Here is a 14,134-nt window from a genome sequence, read left to right on the forward strand (position 1 = left end):
GTAGATTAGAGAATTACTGCATGTAATGCTGACTGACTTGAACATTCTAGGTTTAATTTAGCATATTTGTTGGTTTTGTTTTTTTTTTAACTTGGCTGATGTTGCTCTGATTAAGTTTTTACGGCAGCGGGGTTTTTTGCCTTTTCCCAGATTCTGAAGGCACTGAACCTCTAAGCGTAGATGGTGTCTCGGACCTGGAGGGAGAAGAAGGAGAGGAGGATGTGGGTACTAGCATGCCTGAGAGAGAAATTCCTCCGATACCTGATCAGGAAAAGTTCCTCAAGGAGAATTTTGGGACCCTGAGCAATACTGATGGAAAAGGTACATCTCTTTGTTCAGTGGGGAGACTTTGTAAGGTCACTCCTGGTTTTTCCACCATATAAACCAAAGCAGGCTACAAGTTCTGTTAGGCTTTCCTGGATGCATGGATATGGGGAGAGGGGAGAAAATGGAAAACAGTGTAAGAGGCCTTAAGAAGAGCGACATCTCTTAATTCATCGCTCTGTGTGTAAATTTGTGTGGATTGGGCTCTGTGTCAGATTGTGTTAAGTATTGTCCCTGCAATCCTAACGAGATGTTACCTTGCTCCCGGACTGGTTTTTCCTGTTGTAAAGGAAGGTATTGACTGCGCGCTCACCCCCCCATCGGTGACACTCAGTGGCCTCTAGTGGTGCATCAAGGCATAGCCAATGTCACAAAAGAAAAGGCTGAAATGCTGGGTGGAGAGAGAGAATAAGAGGAAACATCAGAGTGGCAAAGGAGCTGGTTTGTATTTACCGACCAACTCCAGAACAAAGCATATCTTTTTAGAATTTATAAGGTTGCAGGCAGCAATATCTATGTGAGTTTTTCGTGTTCTCTTTTATCTTTTATATTTTTCTTCTTTGATGGGTTTGTTTTCTGCTTCATGCCAGTGCCTCACAGTCCTACAGGCAGGATAGGACACAAAGGGAAGCAAAAAAGGAGGCGTACCCTTAGGGAGAGTAGCAGCTTAAGGCAGAGTAATCGAAGTAGAACACTAAAGGCAAAGGAAATATAATTATTTAATTCTTTGTGGCTTTAGCTTAAAAAAATCCCCTTGGATAGTCTCAATGATAAGAAAATGTTTATATGAGAATGCTCTGTAAATAAACTGCTCATTTTTCTTTCTCCTTAAACCAAAATTTTTAGGTGGCTCATGTAGGAATCTGGAAAGAACCGAAAACCTCAGCATTTCCTCTCGCTTTCTTTCCCAGTCCCCGGCTCTCAGGTATGGCTCTGCTTGTTTGGAGTGTTTCTGTCTGTCTGTTTATACTAATATGAGTAGGTCTCGTGCTAGGTCCTGGGTGAAAATAGTTGAACAAACTTCTGGCTTTAGTGTGCCTAGGCACAGTAAAGTGTTAGCACAGCACATGGCAGGCTGTTTGCAGACTCTTGTGATTTGGGCAGGTTATCTTGCATCACTTTAGCTGTTCTATTTATTCTAATGCAACACTATTGTTTGTTCTATTTCCTCTTTCAATGACTGCTTAATTGTTTCATGATTAATGCCTTGATTGATTAAGTTGGAGGAATCACTAATAATCTAATTTACTCTTCACTGTTTATGCTCTTTTTATTCTTTTGCATTTCATTCAGCTTGGACAATGAAAGTAGATTTGTCAACTTTTCCTTTGTTTTACAGTCCTTTCTTACTCAGCTTTGTTTCTCAGTCCCATGCCTTTACAGGGTGTTCTGGTGTCTCACACAAAGCCCCACGGGGATATTATTCTTCCAAAACCCTCTCAACCTTAAAGCACTCCAAAAAGCTGCTGCAAGCTGTTTTCCTTGTTATTAAAAAAAAATAAAAATCCCAACAAAGCAAATAAATAAGAAAAATTTTTAAGAATTAGGTCAATGCTTTTGTTGATTTGGGTTCATAAATGTTTAAAACAAACAAATACTCCTGTATTCCTCTGAAATGACAACCTAAAATCTTAGCTCAAAAGAATTTCATTATATAGGACTAAGAAGATTTGAATACATCTTGTAATGTTCACCAGCTGTATCCAGATTCAGCATGGTAGGGAAATTTGTGTGTTATTGCTGTATTCAGCTGCTGTTGCTGCTGTCAGGAGCGCCTCTTAGTCTGTCTCATGTATGTTTGGGAAGAAAGCCAATGGTTAGCTATTGTGTAAGCTTATGGAGAGTTGCAGTGATGAGTGAAGGAAGTCACTGGTGCTCTAGAGATGTAACAAGGGAGGTAGTTTTTGATTATGAAAACCTCTGGGCTTTTAATCTGTTCAGCTGTTTAAACATGCCAGATTGGAAGTTGCCTCCTTTTTGAAGTAAGCCCACTGTGTTTGTCTGAAGTGGAGAGGAAGAGGAAATTAGGCTTTCCTCTTGAAGACACTGACCAGCTTTCCTAGTCATTATGCTTTCATAATGTTAGGAAAGCATATTGACTTCCTCTTAGGGTTTTCTTAGAATTTAAAAGATTTAAATTTTAGTGAGGTGAGCTGAGAGAAGAGACCTGACCTGACTTTGCCCAGTCTTTCCTATGCCTGGAATTTTTCCTTCTCTTTTGTCTTCACTTTTTACGGTGTCCTCCTTGGAAACAGCAACACAATGCTATTTGTGATTGCACAGCCTCTAGTCAAATGCCTGAAGACCAGAACTTGCAGGGTTGAGTAGAATTAAGTGGTAACAGCTTAGGGCATTTTTGACTCAAAAAAGTCCAGACAGGGCAGGGCTCTTTATTCCAGAGAAACTTAATGCATGTTCCTGTCTATCTAGGGGAACATACTTGTTTTTAATTGGGATTTCTTTATTGTGTTCTTTAGACGATTGTCACTCTCTTCATCAAATCTGACACTGGATTCAAAGCCCATCGAGCCAGCAACCCAGACCAGTCAGTTTACAGCAAACCTGTTGAAAAATGACAGCAGCCATCCTGGTGATGCATCGGAGAACAGCCAGCTCCTAGAGAATGTAAATTCAAATCGAGCTATTTATGTGCAGAAAAAACGCAGATCGGCTTTGGAGACCAGCAGAGTTGGTATGGCTCCTGGACGGGTTACTGCCTCCTTTCCAGAAGGCCCTGTGAATGCAGTCATGAGAAAGGCACAGTCAGTGCATGACCTCGTGCATGAGGGTAAGAACACACATTGGAATGATGGTATGAGAATGAAATGAGGACATCCGAGTGGAGGATTTAAATTAAGCTTGTCTTTCTGCATTTGAGCTACAGGCTTTACATGTCTTTTCACTCCTACCCTGTCAAGGGAAAAAATATTTTCAATATTATTCATTAAAATATTATTTAATATTTTTGATTTGTAATGCAGATGCTGGTTTTCTAATTATCGTTCTCTGGTATTTGTTTGGCATCTGTGGGAGGAGCACTGCAAGGGTGAAATGAAGCATTTGCAAAAATATTCTCTCTTGCTGTGGTGGTTGCTCCAAGCTAAGACTGAAGCTCCCCAGGGTGGGGATGAGAAAAAGAGGGAAGAGAGAGAAACAGAGAGCTTACTGTGTCCATGCCCTCCATGTGAAATGACTCTATTTTTGAAACAGTCAACTCACTAACTGTTAATAAGTTTGTTTAAAAAACCAAAAAAAAACCACAACAGCATATATAAGTTTTTGCCTGCTTCCTCTGGCCTCTCTCTTAAGAGTCACAGTGGTCTGAGGTCTTCTGGCCATACACTTTAAGAGCAAATCTCTCTCATGTGGAAAGCAGCATTGTCTGAGTAGGATGAGGGATGGGAAAAAAAGAAAGCTGTTGAGGCTTGGTGATACTAACCTGAACTAGTGGTTATGTTTGTACACATCTCACAGGGGCTGAGCTGAGCCACATTAAATTCTGATTTAGGAATTCACTGCAGGCTCTTGTCTATTTTTGGTATGTTTGTCTGTTTAATTTTTACAGATAAGGGTCCAGGAGTGATATCCTCTGCCAAGCAGCGTCCTCAGACTCTTTTGGTGGTTGAGAAGGACCCCAGACCTAACAATTGCAGGGTGTTATCAGCCAGTATGTTGAAGATGGATGGATCTGGTGCTCTGCTGGCCAAAGATGTCAGGGCTGCAAAACCAAAGTCCTACATGAACCCCACAACCAGCTTCCGGGCTAAGATGTCAAGGAGCATATCTGTAGGGGAAAATCTGTACCTTGGTTGCTCCACTGAAATGTTGACTGATGGGAGGACTAGTCCTCCAGTGACAGAGAAGACACAATTTAATTCCACACAAGATGTTGAGAAGATTAAACTGCCAGTGAAAGAAAATGTTCCAGTGAAACCTGCACTCCAGCCAGTTGTAAACTGCTCATCTCCCAAGTCTTTCCACAGCAAGTTGGCATCATCAAACCGAGCACATCTGATTCTTGACATTCCCAAGCCGTTGCCTGATAGACCCACACTGGCCTCCTTCTCACCCACTACCAAAACGAAAACCCTGCTTGAGCCACAGTCTCCTCAGTCACCTGCTGGGGCCTCTAAAAAGAAACCCTCTTTTCCTGAGGTCCGCACCTCCAAGAGGGAGAATCAAACTGCTGGGTCTCTGGTTCCTGGTAGAGAGGTCCCAACAGGGCTTGCTAAGGAGAGCCCTGTGGATTATCCAGTCTCAAGGACAGATTGCCAGGATGAGCCAGGGGTCACTAGTCTAAAACTGAGGGCGGTGTCAGAGGGCCAGCACCTAAGGTCTCCTGAGAGCACACTGCCCAGGGGCAGGGAGCGGATCACCGGCATCGCCTGTGTGCTAGACAGCCAACCTGGACTTTGCCCACTAGACCCCATCAGGCCGAGGTCTCCTACATCTATAACTGCCTCGGCACAGGTCTCAGGTGTGCATGGATACCCATCTCTTATCTTCCCCCTTCTGTCTTCTGTCTTTGTGAACCGCCTCACGATCCCATCACATTTCTTTACGTCCAGCTTCTGGCCTGTCTCGTCCTGTCTGCACCTGTCTCGTTCCATAAACCATCCCTTCAATGGTGAGACACTTCTTCAATCTAACATCTTTTTCTCAGTCTTTAGTTTCCATTTCCTCTAGGTCTTATGTCTGACAGTCCTTATTACCTGAACGTTTTATAGGCTTCAGAACTGTTATGTTTTCAGTGATTTAAGCTGTACAATTACCTCAAGGGGCTCAAACCTCTTTGTGGTCAATCCTAAAAGCTGATATGCTGGGAATCCCCTGGAGTGTGTAGGCACATCCCCCACCCTCCTCTTGGAGCATGTTTGGCCAGCAAATGAAGGTACAGGCCAACATGTGCTAACAGAACCAAGCAAGCACAGATAATACTGACAGTGAAGTTATGCCAGGTAGCTCAAACTTTCCTTTGTTAATATGCAAGTGTGCAGGGTCCAGAAGGGTTTGCATACAACTTTCTCCCACGAGATAAAGCTCATGTAGGTGAGCTTCTGGCTGTAGCTACCTGTGAGAACAAGCAGGTCTTTGTGCTGTTAATCACTCTGCTTTGAGGACATGTCTGCAAACTGAATGTGCAGTGCATGTACAGGGTTTGAACATAAAAAATGTGGGTTAATTTTTGAATTATCTCTAATTTGGAGAGAAAGGTACAAGATGAAAAACTTTCACCTGGTGAAAACAGCTCTATGATCTGTTACAGGCCTCAGTTTAAGGTAATCCAATCAGATGAAAACCAGCAGGTAGGTTCAAATTGAAGCAGAAATCCTGCCCTCGAAGGCAGGAAAACCTCCAGTGGCAGAGTCTGTGGCACTGTTTAGTCCAATTCCATCTCCTGAGGTTTTTCTTTTGTGTCACAATCTGAAAGGAAGTACACCTGAGCTGTGCATTAGAAAGCTGGATGTTAACCACTGCACTGATAGCTTGTACCTTAAGGGGCTATACAGTTTTTTATCCCTTTTGTTATGTTGTTCTTACTCATTTCTTAGAAGGGATAGCTCTGTAATCCTGTGATCAGTTGTCTCCTGTGGTGCCAGGCTGTTACACCGTTCATCGGAATGGTAAAACACAATGTTTCTGCACCAAAGCAGAAGGTTTAATATGGTTTTGATGCACTGTTACTTTTCTTTTTGCATTCCTAGAGGGATCAAACACCTTAAGATTGAAGCACTATTATGTAAAACAGGAAATGTAATGTTTTGTCTAAGGGACCTGTAGTTATCATACCGTGGCTTCTCTGAAGTACAGTGAGTGCATCTGAAATTTTTAGACCCTTCCCCTACAGGGGTAAGGTTTCTTCCAGCACCAGATGCACCCTGGAAGCCGTGGAATCACATTCTGCAGCAGATTTGTAGTTGTCTGTACTCTTTAGGCTGAGTTTTCTCTTCTAGATTTGTGAATCAGACTACATAGCAAATGGTTTTTGGTCAGTTTGCAGAATTAACACAGGTAGTGCAGAGGAAGATCAAGGACTTTTTCAGTATTGATTTTATTTTTTTTAACAACTCCCAAGATATAGCACACCCTGACAGAATATTTAACAGCATCCTTTAGTGAGTTAGAATGATATAGCACTGTGGAGCCTAATGTTGTTTTTTTTTTTCTCAGTAGGCAGCTGTCAGCCTTAAGCTTCTTGCAGACCACATTTCCCAAATTTTTAGTGGTAGATGCTGGAAAACTTGTTTAGATCCAAGTTGGCTCTTGCTGTGAACAACTTACTGTGGCTTCTGGGAATCACAATGTGGCAATTTAGATTAAAACTGTAGGGTTGATAGAGATTTGTTCTGCTTCTGACTTGCACTGTTACTCTGTGTTTCCACTTAATTTTTCTGTCCTCCCATTTCCTGCTTGTCAAACAGCTGCAAATGAAAAGACTTAATTGTTCTTGTTAAAGCATTTTGACATCTACAGTTAAAATGCTGTAAATGTGCTTAATACTGTTGCTGTGTTTAATATTCTCTGCTAGTTTCTGAAGAGCTCTGCTCTGCACACCCGAGAAGCAGAAATTGCCTGTTACTTAAGCATTTATATTAGGTTTTATGACCTTTCTCCTGACTGGCACCTCCCAGAGCTGGAGACCAGCATAAAAACAATTATCAGAGGAGAAATCCAGAAACAATCATGAGAAGAAACAGCTGGGTTTCAAACATAAAGAGGGAAAGAGGGAGGCAGAAAGCAAGATTCTTGGATTGCACTGAAGTCCACTCGGCTCAGACTCCATGGGTGATTTAGGATCAAAGAATGCAGATGGAAGGATTTGTTCATACCCCTTTGCTTTTTGTAGATGTTTTTGTTTGTGTAGATGTTTTTCTAGCTGTATTTGTTTATGCATCATCTAAATGTATTCATAAAATTAGCTCAGGTCCTCTCCAGTCTATTCAAAGATGGTTTTCTTAGAATTACAGAAGTTACAATGCTAATGTGGCAAAATTTTGGGTTGGGGTAGCTAAAGAAAGTTGAATGTCCTTTGTCCAGGCCTCTGAAAATTGAAGATTGTGTTTGTGTGTCTATGTCTTTGTTCATGGTTTATGTCTAACTCATGAAAGTGTTTATTGTGTAAAGATTGAAGGTCTTCAACTCATCTTTTGGAGATAATATCTGGTGGGGACAGGCAGAAGATGCTGTCCTTCAGTTGCTTGCTTTTATTTTTTAGTTTTGGGTTATGGTGTATCAGCAGTGTATGTCATGGGTTGCTCAGCAATGCAATTCTGTTCAGATTGAGTTTGCTTGTCACAACTCCTGTGGACCTCAGTCCTCACTAGAGAACACTGCGATAATTCTGTATAATCCATCATCCTCTGTGCTTTAGTAGCACACTGTGCAGAAGGATGTGTGATGGGGAGCTTGTAGATTTCTAACTAGAAAATTAGAGACTCCTTGGATCAATCCCTCCTGCCACTGGAAGCCCTCATTGCAAACATGGCTTTAATTGTAATTGGAAACCACATGGGTAATCTGTGACTATCTGTGACTGTAATAAAAATGTGCAATCTGAGGAAAAACACTGCTGACTTTGGAGAGTCTAAAGACTGGAAAAATAGGGGTGTTTGAAGCAAGCAGCACGTCTAGTTAGTATGAAGGAAAGCTCACACAGAATGTGCCTATTTAATAATTTGCTCAGACCAGCCCTAAAAGTTGAATGACAAGTTGTGTGTGTGTGTGGTCTTTCAAAAACACATTAAAAAACCTGTTTTCTTACCAAACTATGAGGCTGTAGATAGTGAAGTGTCTGTGCCTTAACTTGTGCTTTTATCTTTTCCTCCCTCCAGAATCGGGCATCAGCATAGAGCAGTGTGAGCACGTGGTGTCGGAGCTCCAGGACAGCATGCGCAGAGCCCTCCACCTTTACCGCAGGGTGAGTGACCGCGCACACGGGCTCTGGTACAGTAGCTGGGCTTTACAGCCCACAGACATCTTACACAGAATGTAAGTGCTTGCTGCCTCAAGGTGTTCTCTTGACTGTGTATTCAGTGACACAAGCTGCCTGGCTGTCCACTTGGCTGCACCTTCAGCTTGAACCAGGGATGCAGGAGCTCCTGATTTCCAGCTCTTGGATTTTCCAATGGTTTGCTGTGTTACTCTGAGCAAATCAATTAAGTTTTCAGTCTGTTTAGCCTATCTGTATACTGAAGATAACAGTATGCTCTTTTTCAAAGGGGTATTAGGGAATTAATTAATGATTATACAATATTTCAGGGATATGAAATATTATAGAAGCTTTGAGTTTTATTATCCCCATCTGTTCTTTGTCTTTGATGCCTGGGGAAAGGATTAGGAAATGTGGGATACCATGAGAATCCAACTTTGAAAAGAACACGCAGCCTGTCTGTCTCACCACCAGACCAGAGCTACATGCAGAGCAATATAACAGCTCTTTGTTTCTTTGCTCAGTACTGGTCTGTCAAGTCTCCTGAAATGAGTGTGAGACTTTGATGGTGAGCATCTGCCACATGGTCCTCTGCAGCTCTGGGCACAGCACTTGCATTAGCTCTCTGACCTTGCTCTGTTCCTGGGATCAGCTGTATTTGGCAGGCAGGAGGGACAGGAAACTGTGGCCCTGTGCTGCAGCTGGGAAACACAGTACCTTCTTAAGCCCACTATAAGGGGAACACTACCCAAAAATGTGTTTCCCATCTCTGTCCTATTGGAGTAATGCCTCTGGATTTTGTGCAGCTAGAGAGTATTGGATGCATGTCCTGCTGTATGTCTAAATGGGAAGTCTCAAATGCTGAAGAGAAGTAGGCTTGATTGGTCTGCAAATCTTCATGGCTTCACTTCCCTAAAGGGCTAAAATTGCTTACTTGGTGCTCTACCTAAACCCCAATGCATTCTTTTTTCCCCCCTCCTTTTTGCTTTCAGGTACTAAATGACACAGAATCTTCTACTGACAAAGATAAAATAGCAGGCCTCCTGACAGAAACATTCTCCTCAATGAAGAAAGAATTGGACTTTCTGAAGGATGCAGAAGAGCTTCCAAAAGATAAGGAGGCACTGGTAAAGCCACAAGATAACGCTAGCCCACTGAGTGAGGGATGTGGTGCCAATCTACCGAGTCCCAAGAGTTTGGGAGATGAGCAGACACTAGCTTTGTTGGAACAGTACTCGGAGCTATTGCTGCAAGCTGTGGAACGACGCATGGACAAAAAACTCTAAAAGGGGTGACTTTCAGGTGTTTGTGAATTCACAGAAGTAATTGCAAGAGGACCACAGAGAGAGCTTCAGACCAATGCTACCATCAGCTGGTCTAGGGCTGGTGGGGATACCTTTATAAATTGATTTCCTCAGGCTCCAACAACTGTGACTTGTTCAAATTCTTAGCAATGTGCTGGCCACAGTTTTAATATTTGTTTCCCAATGGTCTTCAACTTCCTGTCTCTAAACGAAGTCTTGAAAGAGGAGTTTGGAGAAATTGCCTTGAAATTTCTTCATAGCCAGGAGGTCAGGATGTTTGACACCTAAAAATACAAAGAAAATCCAGTTTATCCAAGAAATTCTGAACTGCTGAATAAAAGCAAAGGAGTCCATGTGAAGCCAATCTCTTCCTCTCTGAGACTTCATGAGAATCAAGAATCAGACTTTTTATGGGTTTATTTATTAATTTATTTCTCTTGACTGTTGCTCTATGCCACGTTTGTGGCTGTTATCTTTGTCCTTTAAAAAAACTGTCAATCCCTTTGCCATATCCCAGCGAGAAACAATCTCTGTATATAAATCCCCAACAGGGAGACAGGCTGGAGTGTCTGTGCAATTAATGAACTGTTCTCTGCTTAGATCTTGTCTTGCTGTTCTTGCTTTTTCTGCTTTAGTTTTGTTCCCTGCAGTAATCCTGCTGTTGTTATGACAACCCTCTCTGCTTTCCTATTGTGTCAAGACAGTCCCCACACTGTATTTTATCTGCATTCACCTCCAGGGAAAGGCTCTGTATCCCTTGGGCCATGCTTTGGAGATTACTTTATGAATTCATTAGTGGTACTTTTAATCTGGAATTTGAATACTTCAGGTTTTCTGCAGACATTTAAAATTTCTGATTTAGATACAATACAAAAATTGGTTTCAGCCACTTTTCATGATTAGGAATTGGATATTGACTTTGATGTTGTTATGATTTATTTGTGGAGAAGTGACATGGAAAAGCTGGTTTCCATCTCTTACAGTGTAACTCTGGATTTGAGAGATCTTCAGTGTCATGGCTCATCTGTGTCATTTGTTCATTTCACTGTGATAGGAAAATGTTTTCCCCTTCCCTTTACATGAAAACAGAGAATTTACATCCCAAGAAAGCTGAGATTCTCTTACCTTTTGTAATGCTGTTTCAAATCCCTCCAGAAAATTATTTCCTAAGAACTTCAAATGAGATGTTTTGGGGTGTGATTACCACTATTTCCCCTGCCTCTAGCCTCTTTTCTTTTCATGAGTTTCTGGTCTGGGAAACAGAATTTTCTCTTCTTGCATTTGTATGTGCAATATTCTTCTTGCCCTGTGGAGCTTCTCTAAACCCATGCTAACTTGTGTTTGTTGTGGCTTAAAATTGTCCAGTGATGTTTTTTAGGTCAATGATATAAGCTAAGAAAAAAAAAATTTAAACCAATGAAATTCTTCAGCACCTTCCCCCTTATTCCCACTCCTTTCAACAACAGGGGCAAATAGACAAAGTGTTTTATTTCTTCCATCTTCAGTCTGTCTTGCATTTATTTTAAGGCAGAGCAGTGTAATCCCAGTTCATAAAACTAATACAAACAACAAGAATTTGGTGGGAGAGAGACTGCTAGCATCTGTGGAAGTCAGTCAGAGGCAGCCAGACTGCATCACTTGGTTACAGAAGTTACAGGGTGGAAGCAGTTTTCTTTCATTTTACTGTCCTGGCTGCTGTCTCTCTGAAACCCTGTGGCACTTGGAAATGTGGTCTGTTGACTTCTCTGTCTTTCTGTGACTGCAAATCTGCAGTGCAGCCTTTTTTCTACTGGTCTGGCCAGACTGGCATAGGACAACCTGTTTCTCCTGAATAACTCTAGGGCTGAATAATCTGCAGTTCTGTCTCTCCCCTAACAAATTTGCTGCCTGATCCCTGCTGAGTGCTTCAGGATATGGCAGTATGTGAAATACTTCGAGGGCTTTCCAGCTGCTTCTGCCTGTAATTGAAATCTGCCTAATCATGTTTCAGGTGTCCTTGCTAACCTTTCCTTCCATGGGCTTGTACTGAAACTTTAAAGGGGTTATGTTCTAGTCCTGTCTCTGCACTGTATTGTGCTGAATCAGCTGGTGTGCTTGGTCCTGTGGGCAGCTTCTCTTGCGTAGACACGTTTTGCAAAAAGGCAAGTTGGAAACCAGGAAGGAAATTTCTGGCAGTTTCTCTGAGTGAAAAAGTTAACTGGAGATGCTGTGAGTGGAATGTGTGATAAGAGTCATGCTGGGTCTGTGATGAGAGTTAGTGTGGGTCAAGCTTGCTTTTGAGATGACCGGTTCCTCCACTTTCAGACTGTGAACATATGTCCTAGTATACAGGAAATTTCTTGCTCTGCTGGGGCCACAAGACACTCAGGAAAAATAGCAGTCCCTTGAATCCAGGTATATTTTGGTACTGTTGATAACGGTTTGAGGGTCCTTTATATTACTTCCTTGTGCAATTTTATACCATTTTATTATTTAAACATTGAGATAGTGACAAAAAGATCAGAGATGATACAGAAGAGCCAGTGGCGAGAATGAAATTTACCTTAAAGGTAAAGGTCAACAACCAACAAAACTCGCATAGAGGTATGAAACAAACCTCCTTAGAAATAAATTGTGTGAAGCAAATCTGATTTTTAAGCTGATCACAGTGGGTTTTGTTTCCTGAAATGGATTTTACTTGGGGTCATGGCTGTATACAGGAAACCAGAGGTAAAATCTCATCAGAATGATGGCAAGAAAAATGTTGGGCAAGTAGATCAGTTGGAGAACGGTTGTGTAGTTTAAAATAAAATTAGAATAGTATATGTAGGAGACTCAGGTAAACAGAGTAGAAATAGAGGTGGTCTTGGTCTGAAGAGCACCATTTGGTCAATACCTGTGAATGATGCAATACCAAAAGGCTTTGGGAAAGTGGGTACAGGACTTGGAGATGGTGATCTGTAATTGAAGGATGTATTGGAAGGAGTTTGTTTTTAAATATGTTCTATTGAGCCTCTTGCTGATCTCTAAGCAACTGTTTTTTTTTTCTTAAATGGCAAAGTCATGAGCTGCTTGTTCAAGGCTTTGATGTTTTGAATTGATTAGAAGCCCAGTAAAGGAGATGCTGGTGCCACAAGTTTGTTGCTGAGAGGGGTGAGGGGAGAGTTTTGCTCTTTATAATTTAAGACTGATCCAACTAATTCTTCCCTGCTAACTTCCTATTGCTGGCAGTAGGAAATATTCCTAACACCTCTAGTTTACAGAACAAAAAGAGATAAATGCATTGCATTTGCACCTTGTGAACATGTTTCACTGCAGGCTGTCCATTGGGCCAGGTAGAGAAATAATGAATGCTAACTGCCCGGGAAGTGAAGAGGCTTGTCAGAGGAGGTAATAAATTTGAGTCTATCCCTCTTAAATGGTTTGTGTTCCCTCTTACTGGTTTGTGTGGGTGTTAGCATAGGCACAGGAAGATACCTGTATTAAGATATTTGTTTAACATAAAGCCTGAACAAATAAGTAGGGCCCACCTATCCTCTTTACATATATTTTCCCCCCTTCAACCCAACATTCCTGGTCAAAATGAGAAGTTTTAGGTTTCTTTTCCATCTTGCAGATAGTACTGCTTTGCCTGTGGAACCCCTCAGTTTGTTTAAGGGCTCTCTTGAACTTGGACAGTAGGAAGGGCTGCAGCCTGAAAGGGCAGCAAACTCTTGTATTTCCTGCTGCAGTCAGGTAACAGCTTCCTCCTCCCCATCCCTCAGCAGCACCCAGGAGCTGTGTGTATGGGAGTCCACCTTTCTTCCACCTCCTCTCTCAGGCTGTCCTCTCCTTTCCATGCAACCTCCCAGGTGATGACCGGGGCTTGGCCTTACAGCAGCCCCTTCCCCAGCCTCCCCGTTTTGCAGATTTCATCGTGACTCAGAGGAATTGGGACGTTTCTTTCTGGGAGTAGAAACATACCAACTTAATTTTTTAAAAAGAACGAATATGTATATAATTATATATAAGAAAAAAAAAAAAAAGAAAAAAAGAAATGCAGTTATTTAAACACCCTTGATAAATTCATGCATGTATACAGTGTCTTCCCCCCAGCCCCTTGGATGTGTAGCATCCAGGACACTAAATGACAAAAACCTCATCGAAATGTTAGACAGGTCTTCTAGCAGCCCCCCGAGAGAGCAGGCGGTTCCTTCTCCGGGCGAGCCCGGCGTGTCCCGTGTTTCAGGCCGTGCGTGTCAATGACACCTGGCGACGGGGACACGGGGACACGCGGGGCTGCTCGGGGCAAGCCATGTGCGCCCCGCGCTCCGGGACGGGGACACGGGGACACGCGGGGCTGCTCGGGGCAAGCCATGTGCGCCCCGCGCTCCGGGCAGGCACCTCCTCACCCCTCTTCCCCCCTTTCCTGCACTGCCCTTTTCCTTCACTCCTTTAAAACACAAACAAAACCCCTTCCTGCTTTATTTATAAATGAGTGTTTTTATACTTTTGGCTTTAGGTAAAATAATACTTTGTCTTTTTTTTTTTAATTATTATTTGGGGAGAAGAATTAAAGATTCCGTTTGTTTTTCTGGGTTTTTTTTGTTTCGTTTTT

The 14,134-nt window shown here is 42.3% G+C and overlaps 1 protein-coding gene across 5 annotated transcripts in view; it reads left to right on the forward strand.

Annotated features, from left to right (window-relative positions):
- Positions 1–13,562, forward strand: part of MAPKBP1 (mitogen-activated protein kinase binding protein 1) — a 98,821-nt gene extending 85,259 nt beyond the window's left edge. For 3 of the 5 annotated variants that reach the window (XM_015631360.3, XM_015631363.3, XM_015631362.3), the window contains 6 exons: positions 151–321; positions 1,171–1,249; positions 2,802–3,112; positions 3,890–4,801; positions 8,157–8,242; positions 9,247–13,562. In XM_015631360.3, the coding sequence (XP_015486846.1) occupies positions 151–321; positions 1,171–1,249; positions 2,802–3,112; positions 3,890–4,801; positions 8,157–8,242; positions 9,247–9,540 (1,853 nt within the window). In that variant the 3' untranslated portion in view covers positions 9,541–13,562. The remainder of the gene's footprint in view (positions 1–150; positions 322–1,170; positions 1,250–2,801; positions 3,113–3,889; positions 4,802–8,156; positions 8,243–9,246) is intronic. The other 2 variants (XM_019007043.2, XM_015631364.3) reach the window with 2 other exon arrangements.
- The last annotated feature ends 572 nt before the right edge of the window (positions 13,563–14,134 follow it).

This window comes from Parus major, chromosome 5 (genome assembly GCF_001522545.3).
Source record: "Parus major isolate Abel chromosome 5, Parus_major1.1, whole genome shotgun sequence".
NCBI classification, from domain to species: Eukaryota; Metazoa; Chordata; class Aves; order Passeriformes; family Paridae; genus Parus; species Parus major.